The 22510-nt window shown below is 41.7% G+C and overlaps 1 protein-coding gene across 3 annotated transcripts in view; it reads left to right on the forward strand.

Annotated features, from left to right (window-relative positions):
- BMPR2 (bone morphogenetic protein receptor type 2) overlaps window positions 1-22510 on the forward strand; it is a 178739-nt gene that overhangs the window by 82601 nt on the left and 73628 nt on the right. For all 3 annotated transcript variants that reach the window (XM_084643386.1, XM_084643388.1, XM_084643387.1), the window contains exons 2-3: window positions 18681-18854; window positions 21535-21714. In XM_084643386.1, coding sequence (XP_084499512.1) covers window positions 18681-18854; window positions 21535-21714 — 354 coding nt within the window. The remainder of the gene's footprint in view (window positions 1-18680; window positions 18855-21534; window positions 21715-22510) is intronic.

Here is a 22510-nt window from a genome sequence, read left to right on the forward strand (position 1 = left end):
GGAACAGTGTGATATGTTGTAAGAAACTCAATAAATGAGACCCCATCTAGGGGTATCTTACTTTAAATAGTCTGGTCTGGGAGTGAGATTTTACAAGAGCCAGAAGAGGGAGCTAAGGGCATTATATCTGCAGGGCTGCATTATGCCACAAGGGGGTGCTCTGAAATGGCCCTCTGGCTCAAGCTTATTCAAAATGCCTTGAGAAGAATTATGTACCAGAAATTTTTTTCAGATTTATCTCTGTTAATAAAATGCAAGTTAAAATTTCTTGCCTTGTTTAGTTAGCTTTCTCATAAGAAAATGAGATGGGGGGGGGGGATTTTAAAAGACCCAATTTCAAAGGTTTCAGAGTAGCAGTCATGTTAGTCTGTATCCTGCAAAAAGAAAAGGAGGACTTGTGGCACCTTAGAGACAAACACATTTATCTGAGCATAAGCTTTCGTGAGTTACAGCTCACTTCATCGATGAAGTGAGCTGTAGCTCACGAAAGCTTATGCTCAGATAAATGTGTTTGTTTCTAAGGTGCCACAAGTCCTCCTTTTCTTTTTGCCAATTTCAAAGGTGATTTAGGCACTTAGCCTATATCTTGTTGACTTGTAATGAGACTTAGGCATCTAAGTGCATATGCCATTTTTGAAAATGGGACCTAGGCTCCTAAGTCACTTGGGCACGTATGAAAATATTATCCTTGCTATCAATGCTATATGAATGCAACACTATACTAAAATATGTGCTATTTGGACCATGAAAAATCTAGCGTTACAGCGTGGTTTCTCCACAACCCCCTTTTGAATAGCAAGACTAATCTGAACTTGTATTTAAAAAAAAAAATTGCTATAACCCTTTTAGCTGTGAATATATTTTTGAAAATGTAAAGTGATGATTAGTTTTATAGTCTCAAGGTTATTTTTCTTAAAGATCCTGAGGCATAGGTGCTCCAGGGCTGGAGCACCCATAGGGAAAACATGGTGGGTACTGAGCACCCACCAACAGCTCCCCTATCAGAACCTCTCTCTTCCCCCAGCGCCTCCTGCCTGCCGGCGGGCCCCACCTATCAGCACTTCCCCCACCCTCGCAGCGCCTCCCACCTGCCGCAATTCGCTGTTTCGCAGCGTGCAGGAGGCTCTAGGGTGGAGGAGGAAGAAGCAAGTATGCAGTGTGCTCAGGGGAGGGGTGGAGTGGGGGGGGGGGGTGGAGCGGGGGCAGGTGCGGGTGGGGGGCCTTGGTGGAAGGGATGGAGTGGGAAAGTCAGCACCTGTGTTACAGCTGTTCAGGGCTGGCCTTCTGGATTTGTAAAACCCATACAAGTAGTTCCTTTGATTTTTAAGAGGTTACCCCAAACCAGTTCACAGCTGTGGGTGATGCCACGTGACTTGTCACTGGTGGCACCATGGTTCAAGCTCTCTTCCAGTCAGCTCCTGCATTTCAGTACCTGAAAAGGCCGCTGGCTGTGGAGTGGTGGAAAGTGCGGGGGAGTGAGAGGCAGCCTACTGTACCAGACAAGCCACAGGATTGAGGTCGGGGGAGAGACATGCATTCTGATCCTTGCATGAATGTAGCCTTAGGGAAGCCATTTAACCTTTGTTTCTCTGCCTAGAAAAAGGAAGTAACCCCAACCTCACAAGGTAATGTAGTGATTAGTATGTAAAGTTCCATGTGTACCTGATTCCCCTTTAACACTGCTATGAAGTTACTTCAGATTCTGTAGATGCTAACATTCACCAGAATGGACATATCTCTCCTGTAGCTGTGGTTTTAAGCTATGTTTAGTTGCTTATTTGCAGAATTGTTGAAAAACTTGTTTAAACGTTGGTAACTATGCATGGACCCTAGTGCTAGTAGCTGACTTCCATTTCTACATTAGGACCCAAGAACTTTCCTTCTTCCACTGTTTTTAATATAAAAATGATCAGTTAAGTTTGGGAGGTAGATGGGCAAAAAGAATTTCAGAACACTGGATCCTTATGCTGGCCTTGTGCATAGCAATATGCACGCGGAGGACAGGAACTGATTGAGTTTGAGGGAGAAAGCAAGGGTTTGTCTAGACAAACAGTGTATGACAATCTGTGGTTTAAATCTGCATCACACTGGCGTGCCACACACAAGCTGTCCATATGGACCCTGCTACCTCACACTAGAAGTTCTCTAGTGCGCTTTAATCTAGTTATGTTTCAAAGTGGAGTAGATTAAAGTTCACTAGGAAACTTTAATGTGCAGTAGTAGGGTCTGTATGGACAGTTTGTATGTGGTACACTAGTGTGCTGTGGGTTTGTACCCCAGCTGGCTGTACACTAACTAGTCATCTAGATAAGCCTTAGGTGGTGATTGACTCTCTCCCCCCTCCCTCCCAATCCAGGTAAAGATACCCAGGCTAGATTCAGTGCAGTATAAAACAACTGCAAAAACATTGGCTGTAGACTAAAGGAAAAAGAGCATTTAATTTTACTTAGTTTAAGTGCATATCTGAGTCTGTTATTATGCTATGTGCTTGTAACTCAGGGCTGGCCAAGGTGTTCTGCCTGTTGGGGTGGAAAAGGTTTTCAGGCCGCTGCTACCACCCCTCCTTCACCCAGCAGCTGAGAAACAAAATTTAAAAACAGCCGCATGGAAAAGAAGTGAGATGGAAGTGGACAGTAACCACCCTTTTCGCCTGCCCCTAAAAACATCCCTGACACAACTCCTGCTGCTGTTCATTGATTTTGCAATGCAGGAGCATAGTGCAAAGAGGCTTGATCATCAATGAGCCCTGGTATTAGGAGAGATCCTGAACACAACGTTAGAAAGACATTCTGTACCCATAGTTGATAAGCATACAAAAAGGATAGCAACAACCAGCCAAACAAACAACCCCTATAAACCAGCTGATGAAAGGTAAGTTAAATAGCAAAGTTGCATTGAAAATAGTAGGACAAGTTAAATCATAGCAAGTTAAACTATATAAGTAGGTTACTGTTGGTTCAGAACTGGTGAATAAGGCCACAGATAGCTAGGAAAATGAAATATTCAAGGCTTCAACAGCTTTGGTTGGAAGCCAGGTGTATTATTTATTGAATTAAGACCTACATTTGCCTTAAGTTGGTAATATAGAGTCCTAAATTATTACTTTCCTTTTAAAAATCTGGTAAATTAAGTATAATTGGAGTATTTAGTGTTACAAATTTTAAAACAATTGTCAACAACTATATTCAAGTACCGTAGGTTTACAGTGGACTGAACAGACTACACACAAATGTGTTCATAAGATGAACACTGAAATAGAACACAGGAAGTTTGAAAAAGGAAATAACAGACTTCTGTGTCAAATTGACAACAAACATTTAAGTTGTGTAGGAAAAAAAGTAAAATGGAAGCAATAGTGTTAAGGAAAAACAAAACGATACGAAAAAATTGGGGTAGTAAGATGATCAAAGTTAGCAATTTGAATTTGGGAATCACAAAGTATAGACAAAACTAATTGTTAAAATTTGATAACCAATACATTTTACATTCTGTAGGAAAATTTGAGTTGGCTGGCTCATCAGAAGATGTGGGCTACAGTTTGAGTTAGTACAGTTTGTTAGCTGCTAACACAATAACTTTGTGTAGAAATCCAATCATTCTGTGTCCCTCGAGTGTTATTTCACAATGTGGCCATGCTCACTTGAGCTAGGCTAACTGTTGAGAGACGTTAACTCAAGTGTATGTAGATAACTTTAGTTAATTCTACAGTGAAGACATAGCCAAAGATACAATTTTTTACTTCTTGACAAATCCATATTGCACCATTTAGCTGTTCTTCACCTGAAAGTAGTGGCCAATTGATAGTTCAAAAAGCAACTGAGATACCAGTGCACAGAAATCTTATTTTTCAAAAAAGTTAACATTTCTATCAGTGCTGATAATGCAGTCTGCACACTGGGCTGCCTTAGAGAGGGGTAGAATGCAGACTTCTAACGAATCACTTTCTTAAAGATGGGTATGAGAGTGTGAAGGTCTAAAACGTATCCAGATTCAGAAAACAGAGGCATGGTATCTTCTAGTATTCATTGCTATTTTAGTTTGGCAACATCTTGTAATGAAGTTTAAAGGATTTAAAGCTGTCTGCATTCTCAGTCGCTTCATCATTTTGAAATATAGATTGGTACTGCCAATCATTGCAGTTTTGGCACTGGTTTGGATTCACAAGATGGCTTTGTGTAATTGTCAAGTATTAGAAGCTGCTGCTTTGCAAAATGAAAGCCAGAATAAATCCAAATAACTTTTGTTAATATAAATTTGCAGTATTTGGGGCATGAACTAATGTGAATGAAATATTCCCAATTACCTTCACGTTAAATATGAACTCTCACGTTTCTGGTACATTGCAATATGCAAGCCATATGAAAATATAAAGTAGTAAAATATAAATCGGAACTCAAACGACTTTCACATTTGTTTCTCCCCTTGTGTTAAAAGACAGGAAAGGTTTATAATTTTCTAAACACTTTCTTCTCCACTACTCTGACCCTTTGGAGTCTCCTGTTTGTTTAATCTTTTTAACTCCAATTCTCTTCCACAGTAGGTTTGTTACGGTTTGTCATCACTATTTTCTAAATAGGCGCTGTTGCATTTGATGCAGAGGGTATTGATTTAGCAGGGCTAGTGAAGACACGGTAAGTCAATGGCAGAACGCTCTCCCTTTAACTTCAGTACTCCACCTCCCCGAGAGGTGCAAGCTATATCGAGGGGAGAGCATCTCTCGTTGACACAGGGCGGAGTAGACATCGCTGTAAGTCTGTCTAAGCTACTTCGACTTAAGTTACGTAACTTCCGTAACTTAACTAGTGTAACTTAGATTGACTTACCTTGTTAGTGTAGATCAGGTTACACAGTTGACTGTTTTTCTGGTAAAGCAGGGTTAGCTTCCTTTGGAATCCTCCTGCAATGCTCCTAACACTGCCGAGTGCTATCCTCCTGGAAGCTGGGCTAAAGGTGAGGAATGAACACTTTCTAATTTTTGGACTCTTTCCCATGATTCATATTACATTGTGCTGTTAATGCCATCTTGCTAGTTAAGGTTTTAGGTCAATTTAAAGTGCAACAACATTTAAGATCACCAGTAATTTAAGGTTTTTCACCATAAATCAATATTTCAGATAGTGTTTGTCTAAAATATTGTTTCTTTGCTCGATACAATACTTTTTCAGTGAAGATTAGCCTGTAATAAAAATCCTGATAAATTTACATTTAATGTTAATACAATGAAACCTACAAGCATGTGTGTGAGGAAACAAGTGGTTACTAAAGTGCATTCTTTTCTGTTCAGCAATAAAATACAATGTATCAACACAGGATTCTGCTAAGTGATGATTCTTGAAATAACTTTTGAACATCAAATGTCAAAATAATAACAATTTAATGAGTAAACTTAGTTGTGTACTAGTATGTGTTACTTTAGTCACATGTGCCCCTTTAATGACTAGTTGTATAAAGACTTATACTGCTACGTGGTGCTTCTAGTGAGGTGAAAGTGTCTTCATACTGTTCCCAAAACAAGTTCATGCCTTAATGGCACAAAAGCACCCAAAAATAGCATATACCCTGAAAAGGGGGACAACTTTTACCATTCTAGCCTAATTTAAAATCTTATTAGTTCAAGAGGCAAGTCATTTTGAACCAAAAATTTAATCTGCTTTCAAATTGTTCAAATCTAGTGGGGATTCCCAGAGAGAGAGAGAGGTTTCAGAGTAGCAGCCGTGTTCGTCTGTATTCACAAAAAGAAAAGGAGTACTTGTGGCACCTTAGAGACTAACCAATTTATTTGAGCATAAGCTTTCGTGAGCTACAGCTCACTTCATCGGATGCAAGTGAGCTGTAGCTTAGGGAACCTTGTGCTCAAATAAATTTGTTAGTCTCTAAGGTGCCACAAGTACTCCTTTTCTTTCAGAGAGAGATGGGTAGTGGGAATTATGTAGAGGCAGAGACTATTTTTGGAGAGCTCCTATACAGACAAACAGCCATATCTTCTTCCTTTGCTCTTCTGCATGGTCTTCCCCCTCCTCCTTCTCCTTGTCCCATTATAAATATAACTAGTATCAGTAAATAGGTATCACATTCTGATCATCTCTGTTCTTGTCAACTACCAACATGTAGCAGTTCTGCCCTTTTGGGTTATTTGCAAGTTTTTGTTTTCTTTTGATTTTCATTTCTGACTTTCACACATAGTTGGAATATCAAAAATCCTTATCCCGGAGATTACTCTCCTGCAATCACAAACGTTGATTTCAGCCTGACTAACAGAAATAGGAATAGAATCTCAGCGTCACTAACAGAAATAGGAATAGAATCTTTAAAGTGTAGCAGTGTCAACACTGGAATCCTTTGTCTTGCTTTCCCCCTCCCTTAGGAGTGAATGCAGATTCCACACAGTGTTGAATAGGCAGGAGGAGAGGACATGTTGATCAAATACTAATGCAATTGACTTCCTGTGGTATTAATGAAAACATGACTCATGTTTTAAGTATTTTAAGTTGGATTCTTGTAAAAAAACTGATATTTCTATTTTAACTTTTTTTAAAAATCACATACATATGATTGGTATAGTACAAAATAATTGCAGAAGAGTTACCATGTAAAAAAGCAATTGCAGGATGTTAATTTGTCAGAGCATGTCCTGACATGGATGAGTCTGAAATCCCTATCAAATTAGCTTTAGTTAGCAGACTACAGACACAATTAAAATTTTTATCTTTGCCATCCAGAAACATTGAAACTGGAATAAACTGGAGAGAGGGGAGTGCAGTGGGAGAAGAACAGACTGCATTGAAACTGGAATAATAAATATTCAAATAGCAAAATATGACAACATTAGTCATGAAATGTTCAGTAGTGTAAATTTATTAACTGCTTGTGTCTGTTGGTGAACATTTGAAAATGCCAGTAAATTAGACACTTAACACTTCCTGAAATAAGTTTTAAACGTTCTGGTTCCAAAGTGCTGGAATCCCTAAGTGGTGGGAGACCATCCTCAGCTTCACTCTCCAAAGGGGTTAAAAAGTTTAGAAAAGCCCCGATGTAGGTTTTGGCCTCCTTGGTTGCAGCCAAACCTAAGGTACCAATCACAATGAATCCACATCGATAATTTATAATCAAGCATAAATACTTGGCCTCACAGGTGTCAGCCTCTGTTGAAATAGTCCTTGAGAGCCTAGTTCTAGGTATCCGGTACTTCTGGTTCCTCTCAAAGAAGTGCAAAAGCATATCCATAAGGCTCTGGTTTTCAAAGTCACTGTCACAGCAAAGGGTGACATTGGAGGCTGAGGTTGTAGTACAGATCTTCACCCTCCCCCAGATCCAAAGCTGTTGATTTCATGCTTAAAACCTCTTCACAAGTCTGATAAAGGTCCTGATACTTCCTTGGAGCCAGTGGTTGCTGCTGGATCCATGGTTACCATGGTGGCCAGATTCAGCATGTCGAGCTCCTGGAACATACTCATTTGAATCAACTGATGGATCTGGGAGCCTCTCAGACAGCACTGGATATGTTTTATCCTCAGTGCTTAAAGACAAAGAAAAGAAATGGAAGGCAATGGGGTCAGTTCCTTCTTCTCTGGGAAAGAAAAAAAAAAGGCTAAATTACTTTCCTTGTCTACTCAACCCCCCTGGAAATGCATGAAACTCCCCCTAGAACTCCTACTTGTTTCTCAGGGAAATGTCTCAACTCTTTTGGATTTCTGCTTCACCAAGCCATTGTTGTCATCCTTGGAAACATCATTGGGTCAGGTCTCAGACACATGCTCTGGATTTGGAATCAGGCCACAACTGGCTGCGACACATCAGGGAACCTGAGAGCATGGAGACCCCTGTCCTATACAAACAGCATTCTGGGAATAAAAAGCAACTACAAGCTCTGGCACTTGGTTTCCCTCTTCAAATTTGTATTACTGCCTCCTTTTGAGTTCGAGGCAGCAATACAAAATTGAAGAGGGAAATCAAGTCACATTAATAAGACTAGTACAGATACCTCCCCGTTTGTCACACCTAGTCAAAACAGGCACTCATTCCTGTACCACTATTTATTGGTATTGCCAGTGCTTGTAGTTGCTTTTTATTCCCCAGAATGCTATTTGTATAGGACAGGGGTCTCGAAACTACGGCCCGCAACCTGGATGCGGTCCGGGGCTTCCCTTTGTCCGGCCCTCCAATCAACAGGGGAGAAGGGAACAGCTGAGTAGGCACACCCAGCAGGCAGGGGGAGGGGCTGCCGGCAGCAGCTCATGTGTGCAGAGAGGGGTGAGTGCTTCTGGGAGCCAGTGTCCCCCCAAAAGGGGAGCCAGCTTAGGGGAGAGTCGTTGCTGCAGCCAAGCAGGCACAGGGAGAAGCAAACAGGCAGGCTGCAACTGAGTAGGCAGGCCGAGCAGGCACGGGGAGGGGCTGCCAGCAGTAGCTTGCGCGGGTGTGGGGGGTAGCTAAGCTGTGCGGAGGGGGTGAGTGCCCCCGGGAGCCAGTGTCCCCCCCAGAAGGGGAGTGAACTTACGGGAGAGTTGCTGCAGCCGAGCAGGCACGGACCCCTGCCTTAGAGTAAAAATAGAAGCCAGATGCTTAATTACATCTCCAATAAATGGAGTAAAGAAGATGGAAATTAACAATTTCATGATGGTTAAAATTTTAACTAAAACACTAATAGAACCAAACAGTCCCAACCAACAATGGGAACCTGGAGCTTCTCTTACCAAAATACAGCCAAACTTTCAATCCTTTGTCATTTTCTTCAGCAGAGCAGGCATGCCTACTGGGCACAGTGAGAAGGGAGCAGGCACGGGGCAGAGCAGACCCAAAAGGGGAGCCTGATTTAGAATTTAGTGCAATACAGACACAGTAGAGTAGTGTTGTTTTTTTAACGATTTGCATATATTTAATTTCTTTCGCAGTCGCTTCGGCCCGTGAAGCCCCTTCAAAAATCTAATATGGCCCTCATCTCATAAAGTTTGGAGACCCCTGGTGTAGGAGAATATATTTATTTTTTAGAAAGAAAGCTCTTTAGTGCAGGGACTGTCGTTTACTGTGTTTGTACAGTGCCAAGCACAGTGAAGGCCCCAACCTAGCTGAGACTAGGTACTACCACAATGCAAATAAAAATATTTAAACTTCTGAGTAGAAAGCAAAAATAATAGCCTTTCAATCATTTAAACCACTCTCGCAGTTTTTCTGGATTTACTTCATGTAAACTAGCCACTTCCTTAAACTAGCCATAATGAATTCTTTTATAGGGAAACAAAGTCTGGGTGGCTTCATTGTCCGTCCCATATTTTAAATTTTTTCACAGTAAAGGCTAATTATTAGGAAGGTCCCATGTAGTAGCAACTTGGGAAGGTAGAAAAAATTTCTCATGTGATCCTAGCTGTATTCAGCTACCACATGCAACTAATTTTAAAGTCTGCGGGTTTTCCCGAGAAGAAGATAAAATTTCTCAAGGATGCATGATTTCTTCCCCTTCCCTGTTGAAAGTCATACATTTCAGTGTTTCTGTGATAATTCTCAGATTTTACTTTTCAACAAGGCAATTAGCACCAGTTTGGGAATGATAGTATTGTACCATCTTTTCATACATTTGTTTCCTTGGCCAGTCCCATGTCACGGAGCAGAGAATGCAGGACAGCTGAGTATTCCAGGCGTGAAGCATCTGTTCCTGTGAATAAAACTACTGCATGTGACTGGCAAGTACTTCTCAGGGCAGCATATGCTAGTCGATAATATAGGACCTTTTTGTCCTCAGCAATGTGACTATCCTCATTTGAAAAGAAAAGGATATATATGAAATACTAGATAGCCAACTGAATTTTCAGGCTCATACTACTGCTTGGCATATTCACATTATAATAAACTCCACTTTAAGTGTTGTATGTCCCTTGTAGAACTCTAATTAGGGACTTGTAGTGTAGCTGAACAATGTATTATGGGTGAGGCTGGTAGGACTGCCAGTTATTCAGGTTGTTCAGCATTTCCCATTATAAGACCCTATTTTCAGTTGCTTATAACTTTGCCAAATTTTAACCATTTGGGCTGAAATTTTCCATGACCTGTTGTCTGCCTTGGGCTGGATTTAAAAAACAACATATCAGTCAAGCAGTTCAGCTGTTTCCAAGAACAAGGCTAGTGAAAATGTTGTTTTCCCCATATTAAAAATATATTTGAGAAGTTCTAACAGCCCAATTCTTCAGAGAAGAGACTTCAAATTTGGTAAGGGGAAGTGGCTTTTGTGTAAGGGATGTAACATTTGCTTTCCTCATGAAAATCTACTCCAATTTGGCTAACTTCTAAACTTTTGAAAAATTGCAGTTCACACATTCACTAGAGACTAATAAAACATTAGCAGCTAACTTCTCAGAAGTTTCTGTTCACATTATGAAAAGGAGTACTTGTGGCACCTTAGAGACTAACCAATTTATTTGAGCATAAGCTTTTGTGAGCTACAGCTCACTTCATCGGATGCATTCAGTTAAATGCATCCGATGAAGTGAGCTGTAGCTCACGAAAGCTTATGCTCAAATAAATTGGTTAGTCTCTAAGGTGCCACCAGTACTCCTTTTCTTTTTGTGAATACAGCCTAACACGGCTGCTACTCTGAAACCTGTTCACATTATGTACACTCCAGCCCAGGCCCGAGCAGGCCTTTCCCTGCAGTTGTAGCTCTGGGCTGCTGTGAGCAGTCCAGGCCCCTATACTGAGGGCAGAGAGCCTGTGTTGCCTGTGCTCTTAATGACCCACACACTTGCCAAAGCTGCATAGAGGAGGAAGCAGTCTAATTCAAATGCACATGAGACAAGAGCCAGACCTACGGGAGGAGGGAGAGTAGATTGAGACAAGGGGCCGGAAAGGGGAGACTGGAACTGGCTGGGAAAGTGGATGAACTTGAAAAAAGGAAAGGAGGATTTGTGGCACCTTAGAGACTAACAAATTTATTTGAGCATAAGCTTTCGTGAGCTATAGCTCGATGAAATGAGCTACAGCTTTTGTGAGCTACAGCTCGATGAAGTGAGCTGTAGCTCATGAAAGCTTATGCTCAAATAAATGTTGGTCTCTAAGGTGCCCCAAGTCGTCCTTTTCTTTTTGTGGATACAGACTAACACGGCTGCTACTCTGAAACCTGGATGAATTTGGGAGCTCAGAGACTAGGAGCCAGTATGTGAGAGGGAGACTGAGGTTGGACGAGGAGCCAAGGGCTGGTTGAGCAAGACTTCTGGGACTGGGAGCTAAAGACAGAGACGAGGACTGATTGGGCATGGAGACTGGGACTAGATGAGCCAGGAGATTGGCAGCTGGAGGGAGGAGACTGGGATTGGCTGGGCAAAGAGGCTGGAACTGGGAGGTGGGGGATGGGGTTGAGATGGGATGAGAAGCTGCGGGGAGACTAGGACTGGCTGGCTAAAGAGACAGACTGAGAACTAGTGGGGTAGAGGGAAAGAGATCAGGTGGAGAAGGGGGAGACCGATCTGACAAGGAGCTGGAGCATGGGAGAGGTTTGGGATCACAGAGCCATAGAGGGATCACAGAGCCATAGAGGGAGATTGGTTCCTGGAGAGGGAGTGGGGATGGTGAACATGGGTGAGGGTGGAGTAGGTGGAGGTTAGGATGGTGCGGAGAGGAACTGGGACTGGCTGGGCAAGGAGACTGGAATGGGGAGTCTGAAGGAATGAGATTAAGATTGGGATGGGGAGTTTAGAGGAGTGAGGCTAAGGCTTGCTGGGCAAGGAGACTGGAACTGGAATGAGAAGCAGAGACTAGGACTGGCTGGGTGTGGAGAATGGGACTGGGATGAGAAGCTAGGTTGGGGAAGAGATGGGACTGGGACAGGAACAGTTTGGAAGATAAGGCAGAAGGAGGTCAAGCTTGGGGGGAAATGGGCAGAAGAGACTGTGCCCACTAGACACACTTCCCTACAGAGCCTGTAGTGGCCCCAAGAAAAATTCCTGAGTCTTTCTATTCTGCTGTTGTCAGCAGATATCTGTGAAGCCTACTGGCAAAGTATTGTATCCCCCTCTGCTGCCGGTTCTACAAAGAGGATGACAGCCTCCTACTACTATCAATTACTCAGCTTAAGTCTGCATGGTGTATCTAAAGGTTCTCACCCTGCTGATGAGCCATGTGGTTGTCAGTACAGTACAATACAACATGATGGATTTTCTGTATTTTCAATTAATATTTTGTTAAAACCTAGAACATTATACACAAAAATAACCTGATGTTAAAAAGAACATTATTAAGGTTCCCAAGTCAAGCCCTCAAGTTAGGAAATGCCAAAATTTAAGGCTGCCTGTGCAACATTAACTTGGCCCCCTTGTGTGTATGTATTATGATACAATCTTTCATTATATTTTCATATCCTACTTTTTCCCACAGGACCCCTTTCCCATTCAGTGCACAGGGTTGACCTGCTATTGGGGTGAATCAGGGTCGTGTAGGTGGTCACTAATTGTGTGTTCCTCATTTTCTGGTGCTTGATCTGCCTGGGATAGGCCACACTGAGAATGCCACCCCCAGGGCAGATTGTAAGAAATAGGACAGACAATCCACAAATCTGGTGGTTTGCTCTGTAATTAGATTCACCAAACCAGTAATGAAAGAGCGTCTGCAGTACCACACTGGTTAATCAGAAGCCAAACACAGACCCCTTTAGATATTCCAGCCCTCGGCTCTCAGCCAGGCAGCACAATCTAATATAGTGAGAGGTTACTGAAAACCCATTTCACCATATGTGAGGTTCTTTCTAATTGTAAAGGATCAGACACAAATCCCTGGGTCATTATGAATCTCAGATCTTACCCAAATATCACGCTGCCAGTCAATCCTTAGTAAACTAAATAAAAGATTAATTAAAAAAAAGAAAGTTATAAGAATAGCCCTACTGGGTCAGACCAAAGGTCCATCAAGCCCAGTATACTGTCTTCTGGCAGTGGCCAGTGCCAGGTGCTCCAGAGGGAATGAACAGAACAGATAATCATCAAGTGGTCCATCCCCTGTTGCTCATTCCCAGCTTCTGGCAAACAGAGGCTAGGGACAACATTCCTGCCCATCCTGGCTAATAGCCATTGCTGGACCTATCCTCCATGAATTTATCTAGTTCTTTTTTTAACCCTGTTATGGTCTTGGCCTTCACAACATCCTCTGGCAAGGAGTTCCACAGGTGACTTGCGTTGTTTGAAGAAATACTTCCTTTTATTTGTTTCAAATCAGCTTCCTATTAATTTCATTTGGTGACCCCTAGTTCTTGTGTTATGAAAAGTAGTAAACAACACTTCCTTATCTACTTTCTCTACACCAGTCATGATTTCATAGACCTCTATCATATCTCCCCTTAGCCGTCTCTTTTCCAAGCTGAAAAGTCCCAGTCTTATTAATCTCTCCTCATACGGAAGCCGTTCCATACCCCTAATCAATTTTGTTGCCCTTTTCTGAACCTTTTCCAATTCCACGAAGATGGGGCGACCACATCTGCATACAGTATTCAAGATGTGTGATAAATGGTTAATAGATCATATACATACTAATGATTGCAAAGTCTTTATATCAGGTTTGTAGCAGTGATGGGATAAACTGCTGGCTTGTAAAGTCTCTCTGGTAACTTCCAAACAATTGGAAGGTTCTCAGTCCATAGTTCAAGATGCTCCTTTTAGTTGTAAATCCACAGTCCAGAGAATTAGAGCAGGTAAGAGGCAACATGGAGATGTCTTAGGTGTCTTTTTATATCCTCTGCCATATGCATGGAAATTTACTGACCCAAGATGGAGTCCAGAGTCACATGAGCATATCACATGCTCCTTCATGTTTTGCTGAGTCACAGGAGGTGGACATTGGCTCCTTGGTGTGTGAGGTACCCTCAGGAAGAGCTATCTGGATGGGATGAGTTTCTTCAATGGCTCATTATAAGAGTGGAGTGCCCTTGGCTGGCCATCAACACACAGCTATCTAGCCCTAATGTAAATTCTATCTGGTGGGTATCACCCAGGGATACAACACATGTTTAAGATGCAAGTACATAGCTAATATTCATAACTTCAGATGGAAAGATGATACATGCATGTAAACAAAATAATCATATTTAGCAAATCATAACTTTTCCATTGACACTTTCCATGACATACTTTGTACAGGATTTGTTGCAACTGTATAACAGTGGTATCAACAATGAGACAAATGGTCATCTTTCATCTATATATAGCATCACACCTGACCTGAGACACAGGGGTCTGATTTGCAGAAGTGCAAAGCAGTTCCAGCTGCAACTGACATCAGTGGGAACTGTGCTTTGAACATAGAAAGTGCTATATAATGCTAAGCCCTCTGAAAATGTAGTCCAAGGTGTCTCAAATTGAACACCTAAAATTAGTGTGTACTTCTGAACCTAATCTCTCCCTGCTTCTGTTCCCCATCTGTAAAATGGGGTTAATACCTCACCTCCAATGTTCCCTCTAATTTTTTACATCCATGTGTGGAATGAATTTTGTAATATGCACCAATATGGAGGTGATGAGTAGTGGGGTTGGGGCCGAGGGATTTGGAGTGTGGGAGGAGGCTCAGGGCTGGGGCAGAGGGTTGAAGTGTGGGGGAGTGAGAGCTCTGGTTGGGGGTGTGGGCTCTTGGGTGGGGCTGGGGATGAGGGGTTTGAGTGTGGGAGGGGGCTTAAGGCTAGGGTAGAGGGTTGGGGTGTGGAGGGGTAAGGACTCTGGCTGGGGGTGCGGCTGGGGATGAGGGTTTTGGGGTGCAGAAGGGAGCTCAGGGTTGGGGTATGAAGGAGTAAGGGCTCTGGCTGGGGGTGCAGGCTCTGGGGTGGGGCCGGAGATGAGGGGTTTGGGGTGACAGGAGGGGGCTCGGGGCTAGGGTTGGGGTGTGGAGAGGTGACTGCTCTGGCTGGGGGTGCGGGCTCTGGGGTGGGTCTGGGGATGAGGAGTTTGAGGTGCAGGCTGCCCCAGGTCTGCGGAGGTAGAGAGGACTCCCTTGAGCCCTCTCTCACAGCAGCAGCCCAGGGCCAGGGGAGAGGCGTCTCTCCTCACCTCTGTGATCCATGATAGCCTGCTGCACGACTGTGCAGCTTAAATGGAACTTAGCTCACCTCACAGGGTGCTGTGAAAATAAATAAATTAATGTTTGTGAAGCACTCGGCTAATATAGTGATGAGTACCATAAGAAAGCCAGAGAGGAAAATAATTCTTCATAGTAGAATTTGAATAAGGTGCAGTAAATAAGATCTGGGTCACACAGTAAACAATAAGCAGAAAACAAAATATTGAGTAGCTCTCATTAAGTGAGCATCGTCCATCTGGAACACTGAATGAGGGCCGGGGTTCTGTTTAAATAGTAGTATGTTGTTTTGTAATTAAAGATTGTATAATACATATATATATATATGTATATAATAATACATATGCAGAAGGGGGCTGTCAAGGTTCCTCCCCCACTCTGAACTCTAGGGTACAGATGTGGGGACCTGCATGAAAAACCTCCTAAGCTTATCTTTACCAGCTTAGGTCAAAACTTCCCCAAGGTACAAAATATTCCACCCGTTGTCCTTGGACTGGCCGCTACCACCACCAAACTAATACTGGTTACTGGGGAATAGCTGTTTGGACGCGTCCTTCCCCCCCAAAGTACTTCCCAAAACCTGGCACCCCACTTCCTGGACAAGGTTTGGTAAAAAGCCTCACCAATTTGCCTAGGTGACTACAGACCCAGACCCTTGGATCTTAAGAACAATGAACAATCCTCCCAACACTTGCACCCCCCCCTTTCCTGGGAAATGTTGGATAAAAAGCCTCACCAATTTGCATAGGTGACCACAGACCCAAACCCTTGGATCTGAGAACAATGAAAAAGCATTCAGTTTTTTACAAGAAGACTTTTAATAAAAAATAGAAATAAAGAAATCCCCCCTGTAAAATCAGGATGGTAGATATCTTACAGGGTAATTAGATTCAAAAACATAGAGAACCCCTCTAGGCAAAACCTTAAGTTACAAAAAAGTTACAAAAAACCTTAAGTTACAGACAGAAATAGTTATTCTATTCAGCACAATTCTTTTCTCAGCCATTTAAAGAAATCATAATCTAACACATACCTAGCTAGATTACTTACTAAAAGTTCTAAGACTCCATTCCTGTTCTGTCCTCGGCAAAAGCAGCATACAGACAGACACACAGACCCTTTGTTTCTCTCCCTCCTCCCAGCTTTTGAAAGTATCTTGTCTCCTCATTGGTCATTTTGGTCAGGTGCCAGCGAGGTTACCTTTAGCTTCTTAACCCTTTACAGGTGAGAGGAGCTTTCCCCTGGCCAGGAGGGATTTCAAAGGGGTTTACCCTTCCCTTTATATTTATGACAGGGGCCAATTTAATGTTGCACAGATAACCTTAAAACAGACATTTCTGAACCTTTGAGTGCTTGATTTTGCAACCTTTATTGTTGATATTGCAACTTTAATGTTATTTTTGTGTGTAATGTAATATTTACAGATACCACAAAGTGTTGCTGGGATTATTATTTATAGGCTAGTTTGCTTAGCACTCTACCTTTATGTGGGGTTCTCAGGATCAGGAATATCTTGAGTTTTTGACCCCTTAGTGCATGTTTATGGTTTTATAATTAAGAGTAGCTTACTTCCAGTTCTGGAGATTTTATTTAATCTTATTGCTACCAAACAATTATAAACACTTTTGGGTTGGTTATAATATGGGAATGTTACTGCAGTATTCATCACATTCTTATAAAGACATATATCTTTGTGGGCCAGCAAAATAAATGCATTTAATAATTTACAATTTAATGATTTTTTTTTTAAAGTTCAGAGTTAATTATCCCAAAAGGTCACTTGTCTATTGTCTAACCAGTGCATCCTATTAGTAGTAATCACTTCCTGGAATTGAAAGAGCCAAGATCACAGCTGCTTACATATAGATGTGTAGTGCAAATTCTTAATAGGACATTATCTTTGCTACGGAGCATAGTGTAGACCGTTATCATCATAGTGTGTTTGAATTCATGTGTCCATGTTCCTATGCATCAACTTTAGTGTGTCCTTTTCACAAAATCACTTTCAAAGAAAAGTATGTTGGTGTTGTAAAAATGGAACTAATTTAGATACTTTGCACTTGTTGACTTTCAACTGAGGTCCTCCTTAAAGATATTTGTTTTCTGTTACTAATGAAGGTATGATATAGGCTTAGTATCATGAACTATGCCTTTATGAAAGTGATGGTGATTATATAAATAGAAAAAAGGACAAAAATCCTGTGGATAAAACCTTTGAATTCCTAGCTATTCAAATATTTTAAAGTTTGTTGATCTTTTAATATGAACTCTAAAAGGAATATATATACTCAGAGAAGGCTAATGACAATTATCTAAGATTAAGAGATAATTTGGCATAGGATCAGGGTATTCATTTTCATCCTCTTTTACTGAATTTTTAAAATATCCTACTGTGAATTCCACAGGAGAGTGTTGTGCATGTGCTGCTGCTCCTGTCAGCGTTTGTTCACCCAGAAGCATTGGACAGGATCGTATCATTTCCACTCTGCTGCTAATGCTCTTTCTTGGCACCCTTTGCTAAACGGGGTGTGCAGAGGCAGCAATAGGTGTGATGCTGGGGAGAAGAAAGCGGTCCCAATGGAATAGATTTGTGGAAGAGTGGAGACAAAAAGAAAATTGAATGGGCGATTCCACAGGCAACATGTGATTCTTTCATTTGGGATGGCTGGGCATGAGCCCTGGAAGCTCCCTAGAAGTGTGTGTGTGTGGGGACGGGGCACTGGTGCCCTGATCATTACCCCAGCTCCTGCTCCACCCTTGCTTGGCCTCCTCCTCCCAAAGCCACTCCCTGCTTCTGCTTGGCCTCTTGCCCTGAGGCCCTACCCCCACTCTACCTCTTCCTGCCCCGTTCCCCCAAGGCGGAGAGGAGTGAGCGGAGGGTGGGAAGGGGGCCTCTGGGGGAAATGGCGAAGCAAGGGCCGGGTCTCGGGGCAGAGTGAGGGCAGGGCAACGGTCTGGGCGCTGGTGGCCCCCCACTTCTCACGAGCTACCAGCAGCTTTGCTCCGAAGGTGGCGGGCCAGCACTCCTCCAAAAGGAGGCGCGCTGCATCCAGCATTTCTTGCCCGTTTGGGAAGGCTTAGCCTCCCCAAGCCTCTTATAACCACCACCCATTGGTGACTCAGTCCACTCCAATATTGTTTATGCTAGTCCAGTGGGAGCCCATCAGAGTTCAGCTTGATCTAGCTCCTGATGCCAAAAGGATCTGGAAGTAATTAAATGATAACACACTCAGCCCTGGCAAAAGGATGTGTACCACATCACTATCGAGCAATCATAATAGGTAGGCTGGAGAAGCCTCACAACTGATGCACACTGTGCGTTGAAATCATTTGTATTCCGTACCTGTAAAGTTTCGGAAATCTAAATTTTTTTAATGCACTTAGTAATGTTTTTCTTTTGTTGTCATCATATTAACCTTGGGGTAGACCTTAGCTTTGTTTGTGACTGCGGGATTACAGGTTAAAAGATAGATGTTCATATGCCAAGAACAAAATGCTCTTGAATTTTTACTTTTGAAAGACCTAAATCACCCTTTCTGTGCGAGACCCATGGGCTGATTACGATGTATGCACATATGCAGACATATTAATGAAAAATTGGTTACAATCTAGAAATGATTTTCTTGTTTTCTTTTCTTCTCAAGCTACCCAGAGTGAGGAGCGGTTGTGTGCATTTAAGGACCCATATCAACAAGACCATGGAATCAGCGAGAGTCGAATCTCTCAGGAGAATGGCACAATTTTGTGTATGAAAGGCAGCACCTGCTATGGACTTTGGGAAAAAACACGAGAAGGAGACATACATCTAGTAAAACAAGGTAAGTAACAGTTAAACTTTGCTAATACTTTTGTGTAGAAGTAACCTGTTGGTATGAAGGGTTTAAGTTGCGAGGCTCTTTTTTTTTTTTTTGCTAAACAATTAGACAAATCTTGTTTTTCTTTTTCTGAAACTTACTGCATAGCAGTTTATTAGGTGTGAACAGAAAGTTCCTTTTGAAAAAAGAAAAGTGCTTTGAAAGACTAATAGGTACATTTTCAGTGCATAGTTCAAGGCAAATTAGGCATAAAACACCTTATTACCCTGCATGTCAAGATTAAAGTTGCTTTCCTGGGTGAATTGTAGTACGTTTACTAAGTTGGCAAGATGCCTGATAGAGAGTAAACTTCTCATTAATCAGAGATGTTCATTTTACATTGACTGTATATGTTTGATTATGAAGGACTCTATACATGAATATAATAAATATGTCACAAAATTATAATTTTCTGAAAAATACTTCACTAATCAACTAATCTTGCTCACTAGAGAATTGGTATTTAGTGATCAAGGATGTTAAGAGATTCATAGCTACAGTAAAAGTCAGATTTACTCTGATCAAATGCCATTTAATCCAGGTGTAGAATTTTTAGGCCATTTCTAAGTCATTTTTCATTAGAGACTGATAATCACATCAGATAACCACACTGTGGTAGTTTAGTGAACTGTGTAAATATCACTGGGAACCAGGTAAAAACACCACGTATTTTTTTCTTGTAACCTAACTCAAGATGTGTTCCCAATCTCCAGAGTTGAAAGGCTAGAACATTAATTTAATCTTTCACTTAGATTATCTCTGTTTCTCTTTAATTAGTTGTTAGAGGTATCTGAATAGGACTTTAATCCATTCTGGATACAGAAAATGTTCTTTTCCACAAAATTTTTAATATATTTAGAGGAATTGATTGGGGCTTGAGTCACTACTGCTGGCAACATAGTTGCCTTATCATGCAAATGATTGTAATCTGCAACTATGCTTTGTGGCCTTTACCCCAAGGATATTTGCTCTTTTGTCCTCTAGCGTTTCTACCAGGGAGAACAGTTTTAAATTGTGGCCAGTGTACCTCCTGGGCAGCACTGGGTTACTGCAGATGTCCTGGAAGGGGTGATGGTTGTGGGTGTCTCGTACTATTGAATGGCCTTCTCCAGGGAGACTTTCCACTGCAAAGGGGCTCTGTGCACTGGATGAATCCAATCGAAGGTAGCATAACAGAGGGAAGAGTTGAGCACTTCATATTTAAAGACACAATGTGCAGTGTTCCAGTCAGTTGCTATTATTATTTTAAGCTGGGTTTTTTTAATATATTTTGGTGGATTTTAATTGGGGTAGAGGTTGGATGAAGGATAATGGCAGGAATAGGGGAGTTAGTAAACATAAAAATAAGAGCATAGGAAAAGGAATTAAGTGGAAGAAGGTTGGGAACAGTGGTGAAGGGAAAGTGATGGGAAACATTGCAATAAATTATTAGAGCTGTTAAGGAAGACAAAGCTGTATTTTGAAAGGCTTTCAAACTAAAGACAAGAAATTTTTTCTTGTAGTGCTGGTGGAACTCAGAGTGAGGTAATGTGGTCAGAGCAGCAAGCCAGGAGGATAATCTTAACAGAAGCATTTTGTATGGTTTCAATGAGACAAGTTTGCTTTAATGAATACCAGAGAGGAAGAACTTGCATTTGTCAAGACACAAGATAAGAAAAGACAGAATTTTATACATATTACATAAGAATAACCTGCAGGATTTAGACATGGCCTGATTTTATGACGTTAGAGAGAGGGCTAAGACAAAGATGACATCCAGTTTGTGGGCCCAGGTGACTAAGGGGATGGTACTGTTGCCCGTGGTGTCAGAAATATAGGAAAAAGGGAGGATCTGCAGGGGAAAGATTAGGGTGACAGCTGGACACCTGTGAGGAGATGTCAGAAAAATAGGTAAAGATGTGGGTTTTGGTGAATGGGAGAACAGTTCTGGGAGAAGAGGTGAATTTGTGAGTCATTAATCTGAAGGTGGTAGCTGAAGTCTTGCAAACAGGTAAGATTAACCTACTCATCTGTGGAAGGAAAGAAAGAAGCCCAAGGATGGAGCCATGTAGTAACCCCACTGAAAGTTAGTTTGCTGGATAAGAAGGATCCACCATATGAAACACTGAAAATATGATTAGAGAGGGTAGAAGAAGAGCTAGAAGAGGGAGGATGAAGTTACAAAAGTTGAGTGAGGACAAGATTTCAAGGAGAAAGTGTCAAAGGCATAGATCTAAGAAAGAAAGATGGAGTACTGGCCCTGAAATCTGGCCAGAAAGAGAGTACTGGAGATTTTGGTGACAGTAGTTTCAATGAAGCATAGACGATGTATGCTAGGTTTGGGGAGTGTCTGGGATGGAACTGCAGAAGAGGAACTCCAGAGTGCAGTTGTAGATGGCACATAGGAGGCATTTGGAGATGAAGGGAGGAAGAGAGGCTAGGTGATTAGTTTTAAGAGTGAGGGGAGGCCAAGATTCTTTGTTTTAAGATAGGGGAGACTAAAGTAGGCTTATACAAGAGAAGCCTGATAAGAGTGAGAGGTTGAGGAGGAGAAATAGTTAATTAATTATATTTATTAATTATATTTATTAAATACAGATGTAAACACTGGTGCAAAATCAATTTTGGTACCATTTGGTACCATTTCACTTCCTTCCTTTTGCAGGATGCTGGTCTCACATAGGAGACCCACAGGAGTGTCACTTTGAGGAGTGTATAGTAACAACCACCCCTTCCTTGATTCAGAATGGAACGTATCGCTTCTGCTGCTGCAGCACTGACTTGTGTAATGTCAACTTCACTGAAAACTTTCCTCCTCCTGACCCAACTGATACAACACCTTTCAGTAAGTCAAAACTCCTAGACCTACGTGGTTTCATGGTTTAAGTATAATTAATTTGAGAAAGACCTCTCTTTCATGCTACTGTGGAATATTGGTAGAAACCTAAAGCTATACTGTGCTTTTGTTGTTAAAGTACATTGGCACTTCACTGCTGTTTTTATTCTTTCACAGAGGTCATACATTATCTTGCTTTGTACTTTCAAATCATTTAGGTCCTATACACACTGGGATTGGAACTATGCAAGCTCTATAAGAACGTTCAAATATGGCTGTTGCTTAACGAATTCTAGCACGGTTTTTCTGCCTCTTGTGGACAGGGGTTATTTTCCCTAAGGTGCACGCAAGTCAGATGGTACCTTCGGCTATCCCCTTGGGTTGTCTGTCATGGGGTTATTTGTCAAAAATACACTGTTCATTCTGATCAGGGAAGCCATGCTAGAACCCCGTTAGCAACAATTATATATAAATATGGTTATAACGAGCACCCTTCTTATCCCACTGTGAAAAGGGTATTTTAGATTCTGTATACAATATATTGTAAAGTTCTACATAGTAGTGCCCAAACACTTAAAGCACAGTATGGTTTGGTCAGAGTATATGGGGCCAAAATGTGTTCCCTGAACATGGTACAGTCTTCGATTTTGTAGGGCTGTAGTAAAGTTCAGGAATGTGATTAAAACACGTTCAGTTCAATCTACATAGCAATACTGGACCACCTTGATAAGCATATTGGGGTACGACAGTGTTGTAAACAGACTGCTCAACATAATAACTTTATAGTGTGAAGAGACCATACCTT

Source organism: Lepidochelys olivacea, assembly GCF_965140295.1.
Source record: "Lepidochelys olivacea isolate rLepOli2 genome assembly, chromosome: 11".
Lineage (NCBI taxonomy): Eukaryota > Metazoa > Chordata > Testudines > Cheloniidae > Lepidochelys > Lepidochelys olivacea.